The sequence below is a fragment of the Schistocerca gregaria genome, chromosome 2 (assembly GCF_023897955.1).
Source record: "Schistocerca gregaria isolate iqSchGreg1 chromosome 2, iqSchGreg1.2, whole genome shotgun sequence".
Lineage (NCBI taxonomy): Eukaryota > Metazoa > Arthropoda > Insecta > Orthoptera > Acrididae > Schistocerca > Schistocerca gregaria.
In genome coordinates, this window is record NC_064921.1 from 644,905,351 (window position 1) to 644,927,642 (window position 22,292).

Consider the following 22,292-nt stretch of genomic DNA (forward strand, 5'->3'; position numbering starts at 1 on the left):
CAGTTAATACAGTTTTTACTTTTCTTTCTGAATTTTCCCTGAAGAGAGCAGGATAAGAGGAGGTAAGTAAAAGCATTTACATACTCACAATAATATTATATTTCTGAACTAAAACTGTCAACAACCTGAAGGTGCTTAGTGCCTTACTAAACATGGTCTTATTGGAGGTGTTATATCGCTGCTTTACTGTGACCTTTGTACTGACATGTAGAGCATATAATAGAGAAACTGTGACATATATTGTCACTTTTTACATTGTTTTATAATTGCCACAGATAAAAGAAGCAATAATCAAGCAGAAAAAAATCATTTGACTGACTACAGATAGCTCTGAATCTTTACATTTGCAGTTTCACACCTACCTGCAAGTAATGTTTCTACAGCAATGGAAATTAGTTATTTTTGATATTATGAAAAGTAAAGTTGCTGCTCATCGTATAACAAATATGCTGTGTCGCAGATAGGCGCAGCAAAAAGACTTTCACAAATAAAGCTTTCGGCCATTAGGCCTTCATCAAAAATAGACGACAGGCAGATATATATAGACAGACACACACACACACACACACACACACACACACACACACACACACACACACACACACACACACACACACTCAAGCAAACACAGGACTGCAGTATCAGGCAACTGGAACCACACTGCGAGCAGCAGCACCACTGCATGATGGAAGTGGCGACTGGGTGGGGTAAGGAGGAGGCTGGGGCGGGAATGGGGAGGGACAGTTAGTGGAGTGGTGGACAGTGAAGTGCTGCAGGTTAGATGGAGGGCAGGGGAGAGGTGTAATGATGACTGTGTGGTGCTGGAATGGGAACAGGGAACCTGCTGCACTTCACTGTCTATGACCCCCCCACCATACTATCACTCCAACTCCTTGCCCCAGCCTCTCCTTATCCCACCCAGTTGCCACTCCCATTGTGCAGTGGTACTGCTGCTTGAAGTGTGGTTTCAGTTGCCTGAGACTGCAGTCATGTGTGTGTGTGTGTGTGTGTGTGTGTGTGTGTGTGTGTGTGTGTGTGTGTGTGTGTGTGTGTGTGGTCTATTGTTGATGAAGGCCTTAAGGGCCGAAAGCTTTATTTGTGACAGTCTTTTTGTTGTGCCTATCTGCGACTCAGCATCTCTGCTATAGTAGCAACTTTCTCAGCATCTCTGCTATAGTAGCAACTTTCCTTTTCATAATATTGTTGCATTCCATCCAGGATTTCCCGTTGTTTTATTTTTGATACTGTTTTTTCCATAACATTATGACCCTCAACAATTTTTGTCTTTATCATTTTTGCCACTGGTCCTTGATTTGATCCTCACTGAAATTATACATTTTAGGGAAATTGTATGAAATTGTTTAAACTTTTTGTTCAACAATGACATGTGGCTATAACAGCAAATGCAAGACTGCTACAAAGGTGTGAATAAACAAACTCTTTTTTAAATTCTGTTCATCAGAAATGGAAATTATTATAATTATATAGTGTGTTCATGCACCAAAAATCCTTCCAGATTGTGGGATAAACTGTAAATAATGTGTATTTAAAAATACCAGATTAAATTAAGTAACACATTTAGCATATAAGAAAACTGAGGTTATACTGATAAAAATGAATGGGAAATTATTTGACAAAATACTTATCCTAACAGCAGAAGATAGTACAGATATAAAGAAGGTAAAATAAAAGAACAAAGTATCTATTAAAGAGAAAGTGAGAGTTTCAAGCAGATGACAATAGGAACCTGATAAAATAGACAAGTAATGAATAACAAAGATAAGAATTTACTAAAATTCAGTATTTGATCATTTAAGATGGCAGATAACACAGTATCTGATGACAGAGAGGAAACTGAACAGATTCTCAAAATTTCTTTAAATACATACTGCTACTTTATTATTTTATGACAACTATATTAACTCCAGAGAGGAATTAGGCTGCATTCATCTACATTTATGTGATTACTCTGCTATTCACAATAAAGTGCCTGGCAAAGGGTTCAATGTCTCTCTACCGTTCCACTCTCTAATGACACGTGGGAAAAACGAGCACTTTAATTTTTCTGTGCAAGCCCTGATTTCTCTTATTTTATCATGATGTTCATTTCTCCCTATATAGGTGGGTGCCAATAGAATGTTTTCGCAATTGGAGAGAAAACTGGTAATTGAAATTTCATGAGAAGATCCGCCTTTGTTTTAATGTTTACCACTCCAATTCAAGTATCATGTTTGTGGCACTATCTCCCCTATTTTGCAATAATTCAGAATGAGCTACCCTTCTTTGTACTTTTTCAATGTCATCTGTCAGTCCCACCTGATGTGGGTTCCACACCACACAGCAAATCTCAACAATAGGGCAGACAAGTGTGGTGTGAGCTGTCTCTTTAGTAGACCTGTTGCACCTTCTTAGTGTTCTGGCAGTGAATCACAGTCTTTGGTTTGCTCTACCCACAACATTATCTATGTGATTGTTTCAATTTAGGTTATTTGTAATTGTAATACCTAAGTATTTAGTTGAATTTACAACCGCCAGATTTGTGCAACTTATTGTGTAATCGAAATTTAGTGTATTTCTTTTAGTACTCATGTGAATAACTTCATACTTTTCTTTATTCAGGTTCAATTGCCATTGCATCATTGATATCTTACCTAAATCATTTTGTAATTCATTCTGGTCATCTGAAAACTTTACAAGATGGTAAATGACAGCATCATCTGCAAACAGTCTAAGCCGGCTACTCAGGTTGTCTCCTATGTCATTAATATAGATCAGCAACAATAGAGGGCCTATAACACTTCCTTGAGGAATGCCAGATATTACTTCTGTTTTACTTGATCACTTTCCATCTATTATTACGAACTGTGACCTTTCTGGCAGGAAATCACGAATCCAGTCACACAACTGAGGCAATATTCCAAAGGCACGCAGTTTGGTTAGAAGACACTTGTGAGGAACGCTGTCAAAATCCTTCTAGAAATCTAAAAATCTGGAATCAATTTGTCATCTGCTGTCAGTAGCACTCATAACTTCATGAGTATAAAGAGCTAGTTGTGTTTCACAAGAATGATATTTTCTGAATCCGTGCTTACTATATGTCAATAAATTGATTTCTTCGAGGTACTTCATAATGTTTGAATGCAGTATATGTTCCAACACCCTACTGCAAATTGACGTTAGTGATATGGATCTGTAATTCAGCGGATTACTTGTACTTTCCTTTTTGGGCATTAGTGTGACTTGAACAATTTTCCAGTCTTTAGGTACGCATATTTCTGTGAGCAAGCAATTGTATATAATTACTAAATGTGGAGCTATTTTATCAGCATACTCTGACAGGAAACTGACTGGTATACAATCTGGACCAGAGGCCTTGCCTTTATTAAGTGATTTAAGCTGCTTTGTGACACCGAGGATATCTACTTCTACGTTACTCATCTTGGCAGTTGTTCTTGATTGGAATTCAGGAATATTTACTTCATCTTCTTTGTTGAAGGCGTTTTGGAAAACTGGGTTTAACAACTCTTCTTTAGTGGCACTGTCATCAGTTACCCCACCACTGTTATCGTGCAGTGAAGGCATTGATTTCATCATGCCAACGGTATGCTTTATGTATGACCAGAATCTCTTTGGGTTTTCTGCCAGATTTTGAGACAGCATTTCATAGTAGAAATCATTAAAAGCATCTCGCATTTAAGTACGCGCTATATTTTTCGAACTTCTGCAAAACTTTTGACAGTCTTGGGGGTTCTGTGTTCTTTTAAATTTGGCATGCTTTTTCCGCTGCTTCTGCAACATCATTTATATATATACATCCTGATGAAGCAACCGTTGGTTGCGAAAGCTTGAATTTTGTGTGTATGTTTGTGGGTCTATCAACCTGTCAGCGCTTTTGTTTGGTAAGTCACATCATCTTTGTTTTTAGATACATTTTTCCCACGTGGAATGTGTGTGTGTGTATATATATATATATATATATATATATATATATATATATATATATATATATATATGCTGTTGATACTATCTCTTTGAAATCATTCCACAACTTTTCTACACTTACATGATCAGATCAGAAGGCGTGAAGACTGTCCCTTAAAAGGTGTTAGGGGCCTTTTTATCAGCTTTTTTAAATAGATATACTTGCATTTCTTTTTTATGGTTGTAGTTGTTACGGTATTTACTGCCTTGTAGTTGTTAATCCCTGTATTTGTTATGATACTCCCTATTTGTCCAGGATTATTTATTGCTAAGAGCTCAAGGATGCTTTCGCAACCATTTACACTTCAAGTAGGCTCATGTACTAATTGTTCAAAATATTTTTCTGAGAAAACATTCAGTACAATTTTGGATGCCATTTTATGTCTGCCACCAGCTTTAAATGTACAATTTTTCCAGGATATCAAGGGTAGGTTTAAGTCAGCACTGACTTTAATTGTATGCGTGGGGTACCCATTTGAAATGTGACTCAAGTTTTCTTTGAAATGTTCAGCAACTATATTTTGTTTTATCAATAATTTTATAAATTTATAACATATTACAATGTGCTTCACAGTGATACTTTTTATTTTTCTATTAAATGATATCGTTTGTGTCACCACAGTACCTTCAGCACCAACAAATTTTCAAGCTTCATCATCTACTATAGCCAGTGTTTATGTTGAGTGGCAGCCACCAACAGCAATGGGTAGTTCCATCAAAGGTAAGGTAAAATTTGATATTTGCATAGCATGTGTAGTTTAATGCATTCAGAAATAATAGAAGCACTACTACACTTATTCCTTGCTTTTAAAATGAATATGGTCCATGAATGAAAAGTATTCCTTAACAAATAGAAAACACATTTAAATACCGTCTCACTGTGTGGTAAAATTGTCAAAAGCTGTCAAAAGGTCAATGAGAGATTCTTTTAACAAATTTGAAAGCAATATTTTATCTGCAGATTCTAAAAATAACCCCAAAAGATATTGAAATAATTAATGGAAAATCTCATATAAAGATGTGAAACAATTACTAACAAAGAGATAGAGGGGCTGGCCAGTACTTACCTCAGCTCAGTACAGCCGATAGAGACACAAAAAACAACCGAAAATTTAAGCTCCTAGCTTTCGGAATAAATGTTCCTTCATCAGGGAGGAGAGAGGGGAAAGAAAGGGAAGAAGGGAAAGTGGATTTAGTTACTCACAACCCAGGTTATGAAGCAACAGGGAAAGGAAAACAGGGAAGGTAGCAAGGATGGAGGCATGGTTGTCAGAGGGAAGCCAAAGATATTCTACTGCAGGTACTGTGCCAGCTTCAAGCCAAAGAGGATGCATACAGAAGTAAAGAGGTGTATAGTATAAAGACGTAGGATGGAAAGATGCATGAATGGCTAAAGAGGAAACGGAAAGAGGAGAAGACTGAAAAGTAAATGGGAGTGAGGTTGTTTAACGTAGGTTTAGTCCAGGGGGATGGCGGGATGAAAGGATGTGCTGGAGTGCAAGTTCCCATCTCCGCAGTTCAGAGGGACTGGTGTTGGGTGGGAGAAGCCAAATGGCACGTACAGTGTAGCAGGTTCCTAGGTCCCTAGAATTATGCTGGAAGGCATGCTCCGCTACTGGGTATTGGACATCTCCTAGGCGGACAGTTCGTCTGTGTCCGTTCATGCGCTCAGCCAGTTTAGTTGTTGTCATACCGATGTAAAAGGCTGTGCAGTACAGGCATGTCAGCTGATAAATGACATGTGTAGTCTCACACGTGGCCCTTCCTTGAATTGTGTATGTTTTCCTAGTAGCGGGGCTGGAGTAGGTGGTTGTGGGGGGATGCATGGGGCAGGTTTTGCAGCGGGGTCGGTTACAGGGGTAGGAACCGCTGGGTAGAGAAGGTAGTCTGGGAATATTGCAGGGTTTAACAAGGATGTTACGGAGGTTAGGGGGACGACGAAAGGCAACTCTGGGTGGTGTGGGGAGAATTTTGTCAAGGGATGATCTCATTTCAGGGGTTGACTTGAGAAAGTCATATCCCTGGCGGAGTAATTTATTGATGTATTCGAGGCCAGGATAATATTGGGTGACAAGGGGGATGCTTCTGTGTGGTCTGAGGCTAGGAATATTGTTGTTGGACGGGGAGGAATGTATTGCTCGGGAGATTTGTTTGTGGACAAGGTCTGCAGGATAGTTGCGGGAGAGGAAAGCACTGGTCAGGTTATTGGTGTAATTGTTGAGGGATTCGTCACTGGAGCAGATACGTTTGCCACGAATACCTAGGCTGTAGGGAAGGGAGCGTTTGATGTGGAATGGATGGCAGCTATCAAAGTGAAGGTACTGTTGTTTGTTGGTGGGTTTGATATGGACAGAGGTGTGGATGTGAGCTTCAACAAGATGAAGGTCAACATCCAGGAAGGTGGCTTTGGTTTTGGAGAAGGACCAGGTGAAATTCAGATTCGAAAAGGAGTTGAGGCTATGGAGAAAATTAAGGAGTGTTTCTTCACCATGAGTCCAGACCACAAAGATGTCATCTATAAACCTATACCAGGCCAGGGGAAGCAGCTGTTGGGTCTTCAGGAAAGCCTCCTCCATGCGGCCCATGAAGAGGTTGGCATAGGATGGAGCCATCCTGGTTCCCATGGCAGTTCCCCTGATTTGTTTGTAGGTCTGGCCTTCAAAAGTGAAGTAATTATGGGTGAGGATGAAGTTGGTAAGTGTGATAAGGAACGAGGTTTTTGGAAGATCTTCGGGTGGGCGTTGGGAGAGGTAGTGCTCAAGGGCAGAGAGACCATGGGTGTGTGGGATGTTTGTGTAAAGGGATGTAGCATCTATGGTGACAAGAAAGGTTTCAGGTGGGAGAGGAGTGGGAATGGATTTGAGGCGTTCTAGGAAGTGGTTTGTGTCCTTGATGTAGGATGGGAGCCTGCAGGTGATAGGTTGGAGGTGTTGGTCTACCAGAGCTGAGATACGTTCTGTTGGGGCTTTGAAGCCTGCTACAATGGGACGGCCAGGATGGTTCTCTTTGTGGATTTTGGGTAATAGGTAGAAGGTAGGGGTACGTGGCTCAGGTGGAGTGAGTAAGTCTATGGAAGCCATTGTGAGGCCTTGTGAGGGACCTTGGATTTTTAGGATTTTCTGCAGCTCAGTCTGAATGGAGGGAATGGGATCCAGGGTAACAGCTTTGTAGGTTGAAGTGTCGGAGAGTTGACGCAGTCCTTCTGCCACATACTCCACACGGTCAAGTACCACAGTTGTGGAGCCTTTATCCGCCGGAAGGATTACAATAGAGCGGTCTGTTTTCAGCTGTTTAATGGCACGGGATTCAGCTGGGGTGATGTTGGGGGTTGTCGGAATGTTCTTCAAGAAGGACTGGGAGGCAACACTGGATGTGAGGAATTCCTGAAACGTCTGCAAGGGATGGTTTTGGGGGAGGGGAGGAGGATCCCTTTGAGAAGGCGGTCGGAACTGTTCTAAACAAGGTTCAACACTGGGTCTAGTATTTGGGGGCTGTGTTTGGGTGGTGAAGTGATATTTCCAGTTGAGGTTCCGGGTGAAAGAGAGGAGATCTTTAACCAGGGCAGTGTGGTTGAATTTAGGTGTGGGGCTAAAGGTTAAGCCTTTTGATAGAACAGATGTCTCTTGAGGAGAGAGGGATCTGGATGAGAGGTTTAGAACTGAATTGGAGTTGGTGATATGTGGCATTTGACTGTGGTTATAGTTGAGATTTGGTCTGTGTGGGGTATGTGCTGGGATGGGGAGATTGAGCAGGGTGGCTAGGCTAGGTTTGTTGGCTATGAGGGGGGTTTGTTGACGGTTCTGTTGTGGTTGGTGTTTGTGAGGGATAGGGAGAGGGACCCCACTTCTTAGGTGTTGCACTAGCACTGTGGATAGTTTTTTCAGGTGGTGTGTGGCATGGGACTCAAGTTTGTGGCTGGCTTCTAGGATGATGTTCCTGAGTGTGTTCTCCAAGCAAGGGTTTGAGAGGTGGAGGACTTTGAAGAGAGATAGGAGCTGTTGGGAGTGGTGGTTACATGAAGTAGTGTAGAGGTTCAGGACAAGTTGGGTAAGGGCTAAGGATTGAAGGTTCTGGAAGTCCAGGAGAGATTGGTGGAAGGAGGAATTGCACCCAGAGATGGGAACTTTTAAGGTAAGTCCTTTAGGGGTAATTCCAAAGGTTAAGCAGGAACGAAGGAAAAGTATGTGGGATTGCAGTTTGGCTACGGTAAATGCATGTTTCCGGAATGAATGTAAATAATGTGGTATAGGATTAGGGTACATAGTGGGTAACTGGTGGGTAGGGAAATTAAATAACTAAAGTTAGAATAGTAATCATAAGAAGGAATAAAACACGGAAGGAAGGGCGAGAAAGAAAGAAATTGTGTTGGTAACGTTAAATACCAAAGAAAGACCACCGAATAAGAAAAATACGGAAAAAGTTGACCAGACCAAGCAGGTATGTCCAGATCAGGGGAAAAAGAACACACGCTGCTCAAAAACAGAGATAGCGAGTAGCAAAAAAAAGATCGCGCGTGACGCAAAAAAGATCGCGCGTGACGCAAAAAAGATCGCGCGTGACGCAAAAAAGATCGCGCGTGACGCAAAAAAGATCGCGCGTGACGCAAAAAAGATCGCGCGTGACGCAAAAAAGATCGCGCGTGACGCAAAAAGGTTCGCGGGTGGCGCAGAAATGTTCCAAAAAATGTTTCCTGTGGCAGAGAAAGATAGGCAATGGCACGAAAATATCACCAGCAACACGAAATCGACGGAATTGGATGATACTGATAGGTGTGGAAGAGATTGTTGGCAGTGATTGTTGGCTGGAAAACAGCGAATAACGAACGTTAAAACTATGGAATGTTAAATAATGGAATGTTAAATAAATAAATCAATAAATAGAAAAAGAGAAGTGGACTATAAACCGAACAAGACAATAGGAGGCAAATGAAACTAGCACAGTTGGTGACGAAAATAAAACACTGAAGAAGAGAAAGTGTTTAGATGACAGATGTAAGTGATAGCTAACAAAAGGGACAAAACAATGAAGAATGTGGACCATATAGGTGATCTAAATAATTAATGGAAAATCTCATATAAAGATGTGAAACAATTACTAACAAAGAGATAGAGGGGCTGGCCAGTACTTACCTCAGCTCAGTACAGCCGATAGAGACACAAAAAACAACCGAAAATTTAAGCTCCTAGCTTTCGGAATAAATGTTCCTTCATCAGGGAGGAGAGAGGGGAAAGAAAGGGAAGAAGGGAAAGTGGATTTAGTTACTCACAACCCAGGTTATGAAGCAACAGGGAAAGGAAAACAGGGAAGGTAGCAAGGATGGAGGCATGGTTGTCAGAGGGAAGCCAAAGATATTCTACTGCAGGTACTGTGCCAGCTTCAAGCCAAAGAGGATGCATACAGAAGTAAAGAGGTGTATAGTATAAAGACGTAGGATGGAAAGATGCATGAATGGCTAAAGAGGAAACGGAAAGAGGAGAAGACTGAAAAGTAAATGGGAGTGAGGTTGTTTAACGTAGGTTTAGTCCAGGGGGATGGCGGGATGAAAGGATGTGCTGGAGTGCAAGTTCCCATCTCCGCAGTTCAGAGGGACTGGTGTTGGGTGGGAGAAGCCAAATGGCACGTACAGTGTAGCAGGTTCCTAGGTCCCTAGAATTATGCTGGAAGGCATGCTCCGCTACTGGGTATTGGACATCTCCTAGGCGGACAGTTCGTCTGTGTCCGTTCATGCGCTCAGCCAGTTTAGTTGTTGTCATACCGATGTAAAAGGCTGTGCAGTACAGGCATGTCAGCTGATAAATGACATGTGTAGTCTCACACGTGGCCCTTCCTTGAATTGTGTATGTTTTCCTAGTAGCGGGGCTGGAGTAGGTGGTTGTGGGGGGATGCATGGGGCAGGTTTTGCAGCGGGGTCGGTTACAGGGGTAGGAACCGCTGGGTAGAGAAGGTAGTCTGGGAATATTGCAGGGTTTAACAAGGATGTTACGGAGGTTAGGGGGACGACGAAAGGCAACTCTGGGTGGTGTGGGGAGAATTTTGTCAAGGGATGATCTCATTTCAGGGGTTGACTTGAGAAAGTCATATCCCTGGCGGAGTAATTTATTGATGTATTCGAGGCCAGGATAATATTGGGTGACAAGGGGGATGCTTCTGTGTGGTCTGAGGCTAGGAATATTGTTGTTGGACGGGGAGGAATGTATTGCTCGGGAGATTTGTTTGTGGACAAGGTCTGCAGGATAGTTGCGGGAGAGGAAAGCACTGGTCAGGTTATTGGTGTAATTGTTGAGGGATTCGTCACTGGAGCAGATACGTTTGCCACGAATACCTAGGCTGTAGGGAAGGGAGCGTTTGATGTGGAATGGATGGCAGCTATCAAAGTGAAGGTACTGTTGTTTGTTGGTGGGTTTGATATGGACAGAGGTGTGGATGTGAGCTTCAACAAGATGAAGGTCAACATCCAGGAAGGTGGCTTTGGTTTTGGAGAAGGACCAGGTGAAATTCAGATTCGAAAAGGAGTTGAGGCTATGGAGAAAATTAAGGAGTGTTTCTTCACCATGAGTCCAGACCACAAAGATGTCATCTATAAACCTATACCAGGCCAGGGGAAGCAGCTGTTGGGTCTTCAGGAAAGCCTCCTCCATGCGGCCCATGAAGAGGTTGGCATAGGATGGAGCCATCCTGGTTCCCATGGCAGTTCCCCTGATTTGTTTGTAGGTCTGGCCTTCAAAAGTGAAGTAATTATGGGTGAGGATGAAGTTGGTAAGTGTGATAAGGAACGAGGTTTTTGGAAGATCTTCGGGTGGGCGTTGGGAGAGGTAGTGCTCAAGGGCAGAGAGACCATGGGTGTGTGGGATGTTTGTGTAAAGGGATGTAGCATCTATGGTGACAAGAAAGGTTTCAGGTGGGAGAGGAGTGGGAATGGATTTGAGGCGTTCTAGGAAGTGGTTTGTGTCCTTGATGTAGGATGGGAGCCTGCAGGTGATAGGTTGGAGGTGTTGGTCTACCAGAGCTGAGATACGTTCTGTTGGGGCTTTGAAGCCTGCTACAATGGGACGGCCAGGATGGTTCTCTTTGTGGATTTTGGGTAATAGGTAGAAGGTAGGGGTACGTGGCTCAGGTGGAGTGAGTAAGTCTATGGAAGCCATTGTGAGGCCTTGTGAGGGACCTTGGATTTTTAGGATTTTCTGCAGCTCAGTCTGAATGGAGGGAATGGGATCCAGGGTAACAGCTTTGTAGGTTGAAGTGTCGGAGAGTTGACGCAGTCCTTCTGCCACATACTCCACACGGTCAAGTACCACAGTTGTGGAGCCTTTATCCGCCGGAAGGATTACAATAGAGCGGTCTGTTTTCAGCTGTTTAATGGCACGGGATTCAGCTGGGGTGATGTTGGGGGTTGTCGGAATGTTCTTCAAGAAGGACTGGGAGGCAACACTGGATGTGAGGAATTCCTGAAACGTCTGCAAGGGATGGTTTTGGGGGAGGGGAGGAGGATCCCTTTGAGAAGGCGGTCGGAACTGTTCTAAACAAGGTTCAACACTGGGTCTAGTATTTGGGGGCTGTGTTTGGGTGGTGAAGTGATATTTCCAGTTGAGGTTCCGGGTGAAAGAGAGGAGATCTTTAACCAGGGCAGTGTGGTTGAATTTAGGTGTGGGGCTAAAGGTTAAGCCTTTTGATAGAACAGATGTCTCTTGAGGAGAGAGGGATCTGGATGAGAGGTTTAGAACTGAATTGGAGTTGGTGATATGTGGCATTTGACTGTGGTTATAGTTGAGATTTGGTCTGTGTGGGGTATGTGCTGGGATGGGGAGATTGAGCAGGGTGGCTAGGCTAGGTTTGTTGGCTATGAGGGGGGTTTGTTGACGGTTCTGTTGTGGTTGGTGTTTGTGAGGGATAGGGAGAGGGACCCCACTTCTTAGGTGTTGCACTAGCACTGTGGATAGTTTTTTCAGGTGGTGTGTGGCATGGGACTCAAGTTTGTGGCTGGCTTCTAGGATGATGTTCCTGAGTGTGTTCTCCAAGCAAGGGTTTGAGAGGTGGAGGACTTTGAAGAGAGATAGGAGCTGTTGGGAGTGGTGGTTACATGAAGTAGTGTAGAGGTTCAGGACAAGTTGGGTAAGGGCTAAGGATTGAAGGTTCTGGAAGTCCAGGAGAGATTGGTGGAAGGAGGAATTGCACCCAGAGATGGGAACTTTTAAGGTAAGTCCTTTAGGGGTAATTCCAAAGGTTAAGCAGGAACGGAGGAAAAGTATGTGGGATTGCAGTTTGGCTACGGTAAATGCATGTTTCCGGAATGAATGTAAATAATGTGGTATAGGATTAGGGTACATAGTGGGTAACTGGTGGGTAGGGAAATTAAATAACTAAAGTTAGAATAGTAATCATAAGAAGGAATAAAACACGGAAGGAAGGGCGAGAAAGAAAGAAATTGTGTTGGTAACGTTAAATACCAAAGAAAGACCACCGAATAAGAAAAATACGGAAAAAGTTGACCAGACCAAGCAGGTATGTCCAGATCAGGGGAAAAAGAACACACGCTGCTCAAAAACAGAGATAGCGAGTAGCAAAAAAAAAAAAAGATCGCGCGTGACGCAAAAAAGATCGCGCGTGACGCAAAAAAGATCGCGCGTGACGCAAAAAAGATCGCGCGTGACGCAAAAAAGATCGCGCGTGACGCAAAAAGGTTCGCGGGTGGCGCAGAAATGTTCCAAAAAATGTTTCCTGTGGCAGAGAAAGATAGGCAATGGCACGAAAATATCACCAGCAACACGAAATCGACGGAATTGGATGATACTGATAGGTGTGGAAGAGATTGTTGGCAGTGATTGTTGGCTGGAAAACAGCGAATAACGAACGTTAAAACTATGGAATGTTAAATAATGGAATGTTAAATAAATAAATCAATAAATAGAAAAAGAGAAGTGGACTATAAACCGAACAAGACAATAGGAGGCAAATGAAACTAGCACAGTTGGTGACGAAAATAAAACACTGAAGAAGAGAAAGTGTTTAGATGACAGATGTAAGTGATAGCTAACAAAAGGGACAAAACAATGAAGAATGTGGACCATATAGGTGATCTAAATAATTAATGGAAAATCTCATATAAAGATGTGAAACAATTACTAACAAAGAGATAGAGGGGCTGGCCAGTACTTACCTCAGCTCAGTACAGCCGATAGAGACACAAAAAACAACCGAAAATTTAAGCTCCTAGCTTTCGGAATAAATGTTCCTTCATCAGGGAGGAGAGAGGGGAAAGAAAGGGAAGAAGGGAAAGTGGATTTAGTTACTCACAACCCAGGTTATGAAGCAACAGGGAAAGGAAAACAGGGAAGGTAGCAAGGATGGAGGCATGGTTGTCAGAGGGAAGCCAAAGATATTCTACTGCAGGTACTGTGCCAGCTTCAAGCCAAAGAGGATGCATACAGAAGTAAAGAGGTGTATAGTATAAAGACGTAGGATGGAAAGATGCATGAATGGCTAAAGAGGAAACGGAAAGAGGAGAAGACTGAAAAGTAAATGGGAGTGAGGTTGTTTAACGTAGGTTTAGTCCAGGGGGATGGCGGGATGAAAGGATGTGCTGGAGTGCAAGTTCCCATCTCCGCAGTTCAGAGGGACTGGTGTTGGGTGGGAGAAGCCAAATGGCACGTACAGTGTAGCAGGTTCCTAGGTCCCTAGAATTATGCTGGAAGGCATGCTCCGCTACTGGGTATTGGACATCTCCTAGGCGGACAGTTCGTCTGTGTCCGTTCATGCGCTCAGCCAGTTTAGTTGTTGTCATACCGATGTAAAAGGCTGTGCAGTACAGGCATGTCAGCTGATAAATGACATGTGTAGTCTCACACGTGGCCCTTCCTTGAATTGTGTATGTTTTCCTAGTAGCGGGGCTGGAGTAGGTGGTTGTGGGGGGATGCATGGGGCAGGTTTTGCAGCGGGGTCGGTTACAGGGGTAGGAACCGCTGGGTAGAGAAGGTAGTCTGGGAATATTGCAGGGTTTAACAAGGATGTTACGGAGGTTAGGGGGACGACGAAAGGCAACTCTGGGTGGTGTGGGGAGAATTTTGTCAAGGGATGATCTCATTTCAGGGGTTGACTTGAGAAAGTCATATCCCTGGCGGAGTAATTTATTGATGTATTCGAGGCCAGGATAATATTGGGTGACAAGGGGGATGCTTCTGTGTGGTCTGAGGCTAGGAATATTGTTGTTGGACGGGGAGGAATGTATTGCTCGGGAGATTTGTTTGTGGACAAGGTCTGCAGGATAGTTGCGGGAGAGGAAAGCACTGGTCAGGTTATTGGTGTAATTGTTGAGGGATTCGTCACTGGAGCAGATACGTTTGCCACGAATACCTAGGCTGTAGGGAAGGGAGCGTTTGATGTGGAATGGATGGCAGCTATCAAAGTGAAGGTACTGTTGTTTGTTGGTGGGTTTGATATGGACAGAGGTGTGGATGTGAGCTTCAACAAGATGAAGGTCAACATCCAGGAAGGTGGCTTTGGTTTTGGAGAAGGACCAGGTGAAATTCAGATTCGAAAAGGAGTTGAGGCTATGGAGAAAATTAAGGAGTGTTTCTTCACCATGAGTCCAGACCACAAAGATGTCATCTATAAACCTATACCAGGCCAGGGGAAGCAGCTGTTGGGTCTTCAGGAAAGCCTCCTCCATGCGGCCCATGAAGAGGTTGGCATAGGATGGAGCCATCCTGGTTCCCATGGCAGTTCCCCTGATTTGTTTGTAGGTCTGGCCTTCAAAAGTGAAGTAATTATGGGTGAGGATGAAGTTGGTAAGTGTGATAAGGAACGAGGTTTTTGGAAGATCTTCGGGTGGGCGTTGGGAGAGGTAGTGCTCAAGGGCAGAGAGACCATGGGTGTGTGGGATGTTTGTGTAAAGGGATGTAGCATCTATGGTGACAAGAAAGGTTTCAGGTGGGAGAGGAGTGGGAATGGATTTGAGGCGTTCTAGGAAGTGGTTTGTGTCCTTGATGTAGGATGGGAGCCTGCAGGTGATAGGTTGGAGGTGTTGGTCTACCAGAGCTGAGATACGTTCTGTTGGGGCTTTGAAGCCTGCTACAATGGGACGGCCAGGATGGTTCTCTTTGTGGATTTTGGGTAATAGGTAGAAGGTAGGGGTACGTGGCTCAGGTGGAGTGAGTAAGTCTATGGAAGCCATTGTGAGGCCTTGTGAGGGACCTTGGATTTTTAGGATTTTCTGCAGCTCAGTCTGAATGGAGGGAATGGGATCCAGGGTAACAGCTTTGTAGGTTGAAGTGTCGGAGAGTTGACGCAGTCCTTCTGCCACATACTCCACACGGTCAAGTACCACAGTTGTGGAGCCTTTATCCGCCGGAAGGATTACAATAGAGCGGTCTGTTTTCAGCTGTTTAATGGCACGGGATTCAGCTGGGGTGATGTTGGGGGTTGTCGGAATGTTCTTCAAGAAGGACTGGGAGGCAACACTGGATGTGAGGAATTCCTGAAACGTCTGCAAGGGATGGTTTTGGGGGAGGGGAGGAGGATCCCTTTGAGAAGGCGGTCGGAACTGTTCTAAACAAGGTTCAACACTGGGTCTAGTATTTGGGGGCTGTGTTTGGGTGGTGAAGTGATATTTCCAGTTGAGGTTCCGGGTGAAAGAGAGGAGATCTTTAACCAGGGCAGTGTGGTTGAATTTAGGTGTGGGGCTAAAGGTTAAGCCTTTTGATAGAACAGATGTCTCTTGAGGAGAGAGGGATCTGGATGAGAGGTTTAGAACTGAATTGGAGTTGGTGATATGTGGCATTTGACTGTGGTTATAGTTGAGATTTGGTCTGTGTGGGGTATGTGCTGGGATGGGGAGATTGAGCAGGGTGGCTAGGCTAGGTTTGTTGGCTATGAGGGGGGTTTGTTGACGGTTCTGTTGTGGTTGGTGTTTGTGAGGGATAGGGAGAGGGACCCCACTTCTTAGGTGTTGCACTAGCACTGTGGATAGTTTTTTCAGGTGGTGTGTGGCATGGGACTCAAGTTTGTGGCTGGCTTCTAGGATGATGTTCCTGAGTGTGTTCTCCAAGCAAGGGTTTGAGAGGTGGAGGACTTTGAAGAGAGATAGGAGCTGTTGGGAGTGGTGGTTACATGAAGTAGTGTAGAGGTTCAGGACAAGTTGGGTAAGGGCTAAGGATTGAAGGTTCTGGAAGTCCAGGAGAGATTGGTGGAAGGAGGAATTGCACCCAGAGATGGGAACTTTTAAGGTAAGTCCTTTAGGGGTAATTCCAAAGGTTAAGCAGGAACGGAGGAAAAGTATGTGGGATTGCAGTTTGGCTACGGTAAATGCATGTTTCCGGAATGAATGTAAATAATGTGGTATAGGATTAGGGTACATAGTGGGTAACTGGTGGGTAGGGAAATTAAATAACTAAAGTTAGAATAGTAATCATAAGAAGGAATAAAACACGGAAGGAAGGGCGAGAAAGAAAGAAATTGTGTTGGTAACGTTAAATACCAAAGAAAGACCACCGAATAAGAAAAATACGGAAAAAGTTGACCAGACCAAGCAGGTATGTCCAGATCAGGGGAAAAAGAACACACGCTGCTCAAAAACAGAGATAGCGAGTAGCAAAAAAAGATCGCGCGTGACGCAAAAAAGATCGCGCGTGACGCAAAAAAGATCGCGCGTGACGCAAAAAAGATCGCGCGTGACGCAAAAAAGATCGCGCGTGACGCAAAAAAGATCGCGCGTGACGCAAAAAAGATCGCGCGTGACGCAAAAAGGTTCGCGGGTGGCGCAGAAATGTTCCAAAAAATGTTTCCTGTGGCAGAGAAAGATAGGCAATGGCACGAAAATATCACCAGCAACACGAAATCGACGGAATTGGATGATACTGATAGGTGTGGAAGAGATTGTTGGCAGTGATTGTTGGCTGGAAAACAGCGAATAACGAACGTTAAAACTATGGAATGTTAAATAATGGAATGTTAAATAAATAAATCAATAAATAGAAAAAGAGAAGTGGACTATAAACCGAACAAGACAATAGGAGGCAAATGAAACTAGCACAGTTGGTGACGAAAATAAAACACTGAAGAAGAGAAAGTGTTTAGATGACAGATGTAAGTGATAGCTAACAAAAGGGACAAAACAATGAAGAATGTGGACCATATAGGTGATCTAAATAATTAATGGAAAATCTCATATAAAGATGTGAAACAATTACTAACAAAGAGATAGAGGGGCTGGCCAGTACTTACCTCAGCTCAGTACAGCCGATAGAGACACAAAAAACAACCGAAAATTTAAGCTCCTAGCTTTCGGAATAAATGTTCCTTCATCAGGGAGGAGAGAGGGGAAAGAAAGGGAAGAAGGGAAAGTGGATTTAGTTACTCACAACCCAGGTTATGAAGCAACAGGGAAAGGAAAACAGGGAAGGTAGCAAGGATGGAGGCATGGTTGTCAGAGGGAAGCCAAAGATATTCTACTGCAGGTACTGTGCCAGCTTCAAGCCAAAGAGGATGCATACAGAAGTAAAGAGGTGTATAGTATAAAGACGTAGGATGGAAAGATGCATGAATGGCTAAAGAGGAAACGGAAAGAGGAGAAGACTGAAAAGTAAATGGGAGTGAGGTTGTTTAACGTAGGTTTAGTCCAGGGGGATGGCGGGATGAAAGGATGTGCTGGAGTGCAAGTTCCCATCTCCGCAGTTCAGAGGGACTGGTGTTGGGTGGGAGAAGCCAAATGGCACGTACAGTGTAGCAGGTTCCTAGGTCCCTAGAATTATGCTGGAAGGCATGCTCCGCTACTGGGTATTGGACATCTCCTAGGCGGACAGTTCGTCTGTGTAAAAACCTCGTTCCTTATCACACTTACCAACTTCATCCTCACCCATAATTACTTCACTTTTGAAGGCCAGACCTACAAACAAATCAGGGGAACTGCCATGGGAACCAGGATGGCTCCATCCTATGCCAACCTCTTCATGGGCCGCATGGAGGAGGCTTTCCTGAAGACCCAACAGCTGCTTCCCCTGGCCTGGTATAGGTTTATAGATGACATCTTTGTGGTCTGGACTCATGGTGAAGAAACACTCCTTAATTTTCTCCATAGCCTCAACTCCTTTTCGAATCTGAATTTCACCTGGTCCTTCTCCAAAACCAAAGCCACCTTCCTGGATGTTGACCTTCATCTTGTTGAAGCTCACATCCACACCTCTGTCCATATCAAACCCACCAACAAACAACAGTACCTTCACTTTGATAGCTGCCATCCATTCCACATCAAACGCTCCCTTCCCTACAGCCTAGGTATTCGTGGCAAACGTATCTGCTCCAGTGACGAATCCCTCAACAATTACACCAATAACCTGACCAGTGCTTTCCTCTCCCGCAACTATCCTGCAGACCTTGTCCACAAACAAATCTCCCGAGCAATACATTCCTCCCCGTCCAACAACAATATTCCTAGCCTCAGACCACACAGAAGCATCCCCCTTGTCACCCAATATTATCCTGGCCTCGAATACATCAATAAATTACTCCGCCAGGGATATGACTTTCTCAAGTCAACCCCTGAAATGAGATCATCCCTTGACAAAATTCTCCCCACACCACCCAGAGTTGCCTTTCGTCGTCCCCCTAACCTCCGTAACATCCTTGTTAAACCCTGCAATATTCCCAGACTACCTTCTCTACCCAGCGGTTCCTACCCCTGTAACCGACCCCGCTGCAAAACCTGCCCCATGCATCCCCCCACAACCACCTACTCCAGCCCCGCTACTAGGAAAACATACACAATTCAAGGAAGGGCCACGTGTGAGACTACACATGTCATTTATCAGCTGACATGCCTGTACTGCACAGCCTTTTACATCGGTATGACAACAACTAAACTGGCTGAGCGCATGAACGGACACAGACGAACTGTCCGCCTAGGAGATGTCCAATACCCAGTAGCGGAGCATGCCTTCCAGCATAATTCTAGGGACCTAGGAACCTGCTACACTGTACGTGCCATTTGGCTTCTCCCACCCAACACCAGTCCCTCTGAACTGCGGAGATGGGAACTTGCACTCCAGCACATCCTTTCATCCCGCCATCCCCCTGGACTAAACCTACGTTAAACAACCTCACTCCCATTTACTTTTCAGTCTTCTCCTCTTTCCGTTTCCTCTTTAGCCATTCATGCATCTTTCCATCCTACGTCTTTATACTATACACCTCTTTACTTCTGTATGCATCCTCTTTGGCTTGAAGCTGGCACAGTACCTGCAGTAGAATATCTTTGGCTTCCCTCTGACAACCATGCCTCCATCCTTGCTACCTTCCCTGTTTTCCTTTCCCTGTTGCTTCATAACCTGGGTTGTGAGTAACTAAATCCACTTTCCCTTCTTCCCTTTCTTTCCCCTCTCTCCTCCCTGATGAAGGAACATTTATTCCGAAAGCTAGGAGCTTAAATTTTCGGTTGTTTTTTGTGTCTCTATCGGCTGTACTGAGCTGAGGTAAGTACTGGCCAGCCCCTCTATCTCTTTGTTAGTAATTGTTTCACATCTTTATATGAGATTTTCCATTAATTATTTAGATCACTTACATCTGTCATCTAAACACTTTCTCTTCTTCAGTGTTTTATTTTCGTCACCAACTGTGCTAGTTTCATTTGCCTCCTATTGTCTTGTTCGGTTTATAGTCCACTTCTCTTTTTCTATTTATTGATTTATTTATTTAACATTCCATTATTTAACATTCCATAGTTTTAACGTTCGTTATTCGCTGTTTTCCAGCCAACAATCACTGCCAACAATCTCTTCCACACCTATCAGTATCATCCAATTCCGTCGATTTCGTGTTGCTGGTGATATTTTCGTGCCATTGCCTATCTTTCTCTGCCACAGGAAACATTTTTTGGAACATTTCTGCGCCACCCGCGAACCTTTTTGCGTCACGCGCGATCTTTTTTGCGTCACGCGCGATCTTTTTTGCGTCACGCGCGATCTTTTTTGCGTCACGCGCGATCTTTTTTGCGTCACGCGCGATCTTTTTTGCGTCACGCGCGATCTTTTTTTTTGCTACTCGCTATCTCTGTTTTTGAGCAGCGTGTGTTCTTTTTCCCCTGATCTGGACATACCTGCTTGGTCTGGTCAACTTTTTCCGTATTTTTCTTATTCGGTGGTCTTTCTTTGGTATTTAACGTTACCAACACAATTTCTTTCTTTCTCGCCCTTCCTTCCGTGTTTTATTCCTTCTTATGATTACTATTCTAACTTTAGTTATTTAATTTCCCTACCCACCAGTTACCCACTATGTACCCTAATCCTATACCACATTATTTACATTCATTCCGGAAACATGCATTTACCGTAGCCAAACTGCAATCCCACATACTTTTCCTCCGTTCCTGCTTAACCTTTGGAATTACCCCTAAAGGACTTACCTTAAAAGTTCCCATCTCTGGGTGCAATTCCTCCTTCCACCAATCTCTCCTGGACTTCCAGAACCTTCAATCCTTAGCCCTTACCCAACTTGTCCTGAACCTCTACACTACTTCATGTAACCACCACTCCCAACAGCTCCTATCTCTCTTCAAAGTCCTCCACCTCTCAAACCCTTGCTTGGAGAACACACTCAGGAACATCATCCTAGAAGCCAGCCACAAACTTGAGTCCCATGCCACACACCACCTGAAAAAACTATCCACAGTGCTAGTGCAACACCTAAGAAGTGGGGTCCCTCTCCCTATCCCTCACAAACACCAACCACAACAGAACCGTCAACAAACCCCCCTCATAGCCAACAAACCTAGCCTAGCCACCCTGCTCAATCTCCCCATCCCAGCACATACCCCACACAGACCAAATCTCAACTATAACCACAGTCAAATGCCACATATCACCAACTCCAATTCAGTTCTAAACCTCTCATCCAGATCCCTCTCTCCTCAAGAGACATCTGTTCTATCAAAAGGCTTAACCTTTAGCCCCACACCTAAATTCAACCACACTGCCCTGGTTAAAGATCTCCTCTCTTTCACCCGGAACCTCAACTGGAAATATCACTTCACCACCCAAACACAGCCCCCAAATACTAGACCCAGTGTTGAACCTTGTTTAGAACAGTTCCGACCGCCTTCTCAAAGGGATCCTCCTCCCCTCCCCCAAAACCATCCCTTGCAGACGTTTCAGGAATTCCTCACATCCAGTGTTGCCTCCCAGTCCTTCTTGAAGAACATTCCGACAACCCCCAACATCACCCCAGCTGAATCCCGTGCCATTAAACAGCTGAAAACAGACCGCTCTATTGTAATCCTTCCGGCGGATAAAGGCTCCACAACTGTGGTACTTGACCGTGTGGAGTATGTGGCAGAAGGACTGCGTCAACTCTCCGACACTTCAACCTACAAAGCTGTTACCCTGGATCCCATTCCCTCCATTCAGACTGAGCTGCAGAAAATCCTAAAAATCCAAGGTCCCTCACAAGGCCTCACAATGGCTTCCATAGACTTACTCACTCCACCTGAGCCACGTACCCCTACCTTCTACCTATTACCCAAAATCCACAAAGAGAACCATCCTGGCCGTCCCATTGTAGCAGGCTTCAAAGCCCCAACAGAACGTATCTCAGCTCTGGTAGACCAACACCTCCAACCTATCACCTGCAGGCTCCCATCCTACATCAAGGACACAAACCACTTCCTAGAACGCCTCAAATCCATTCCCACTCCTCTCCCACCTGAAACCTTTCTTGTCACCATAGATGCTACATCCCTTTACACAAACATCCCACACACCCATGGTCTCTCTGCCCTTGAGCACTACCTCTCCCAACGCCCACCCGAAGATCTTCCAAAAACCTCGTTCCTTATCACACTTACCAACTTCATCCTCACCCATAATTACTTCACTTTTGAAGGCCAGACCTACAAACAAATCAGGGGAACTGCCATGGGAACCAGGATGGCTCCATCCTATGCCAACCTCTTCATGGGCCGCATGGAGGAGGCTTTCCTGAAGACCCAACAGCTGCTTCCCCTGGCCTGGTATAGGTTTATAGATGACATCTTTGTGGTCTGGACTCATGGTGAAGAAACACTCCTTAATTTTCTCCATAGCCTCAACTCCTTTTCGAATCTGAATTTCACCTGGTCCTTCTCCAAAACCAAAGCCACCTTCCTGGATGTTGACCTTCATCTTGTTGAAGCTCACATCCACACCTCTGTCCATATCAAACCCACCAACAAACAACAGTACCTTCACTTTGATAGCTGCCATCCATTCCACATCAAACGCTCCCTTCCCTACAGCCTAGGTATTCGTGGCAAACGTATCTGCTCCAGTGACGAATCCCTCAACAATTACACC

General features: G+C 44.3%; 1 protein-coding gene across 1 annotated transcript in view; it reads left to right on the forward strand.

Moving 5' to 3' along the window:
* LOC126335916 (Down syndrome cell adhesion molecule-like protein Dscam2) overlaps window positions 1-22,292 on the forward strand; it is a 217,596-nt gene that overhangs the window by 141,295 nt on the left and 54,009 nt on the right. The window contains exons 16-17 of the mRNA XM_049999389.1: window positions 45-62; window positions 4,604-4,702. Coding sequence (XP_049855346.1) covers window positions 45-62; window positions 4,604-4,702 — 117 coding nt within the window. The remainder of the gene's footprint in view (window positions 1-44; window positions 63-4,603; window positions 4,703-22,292) is intronic.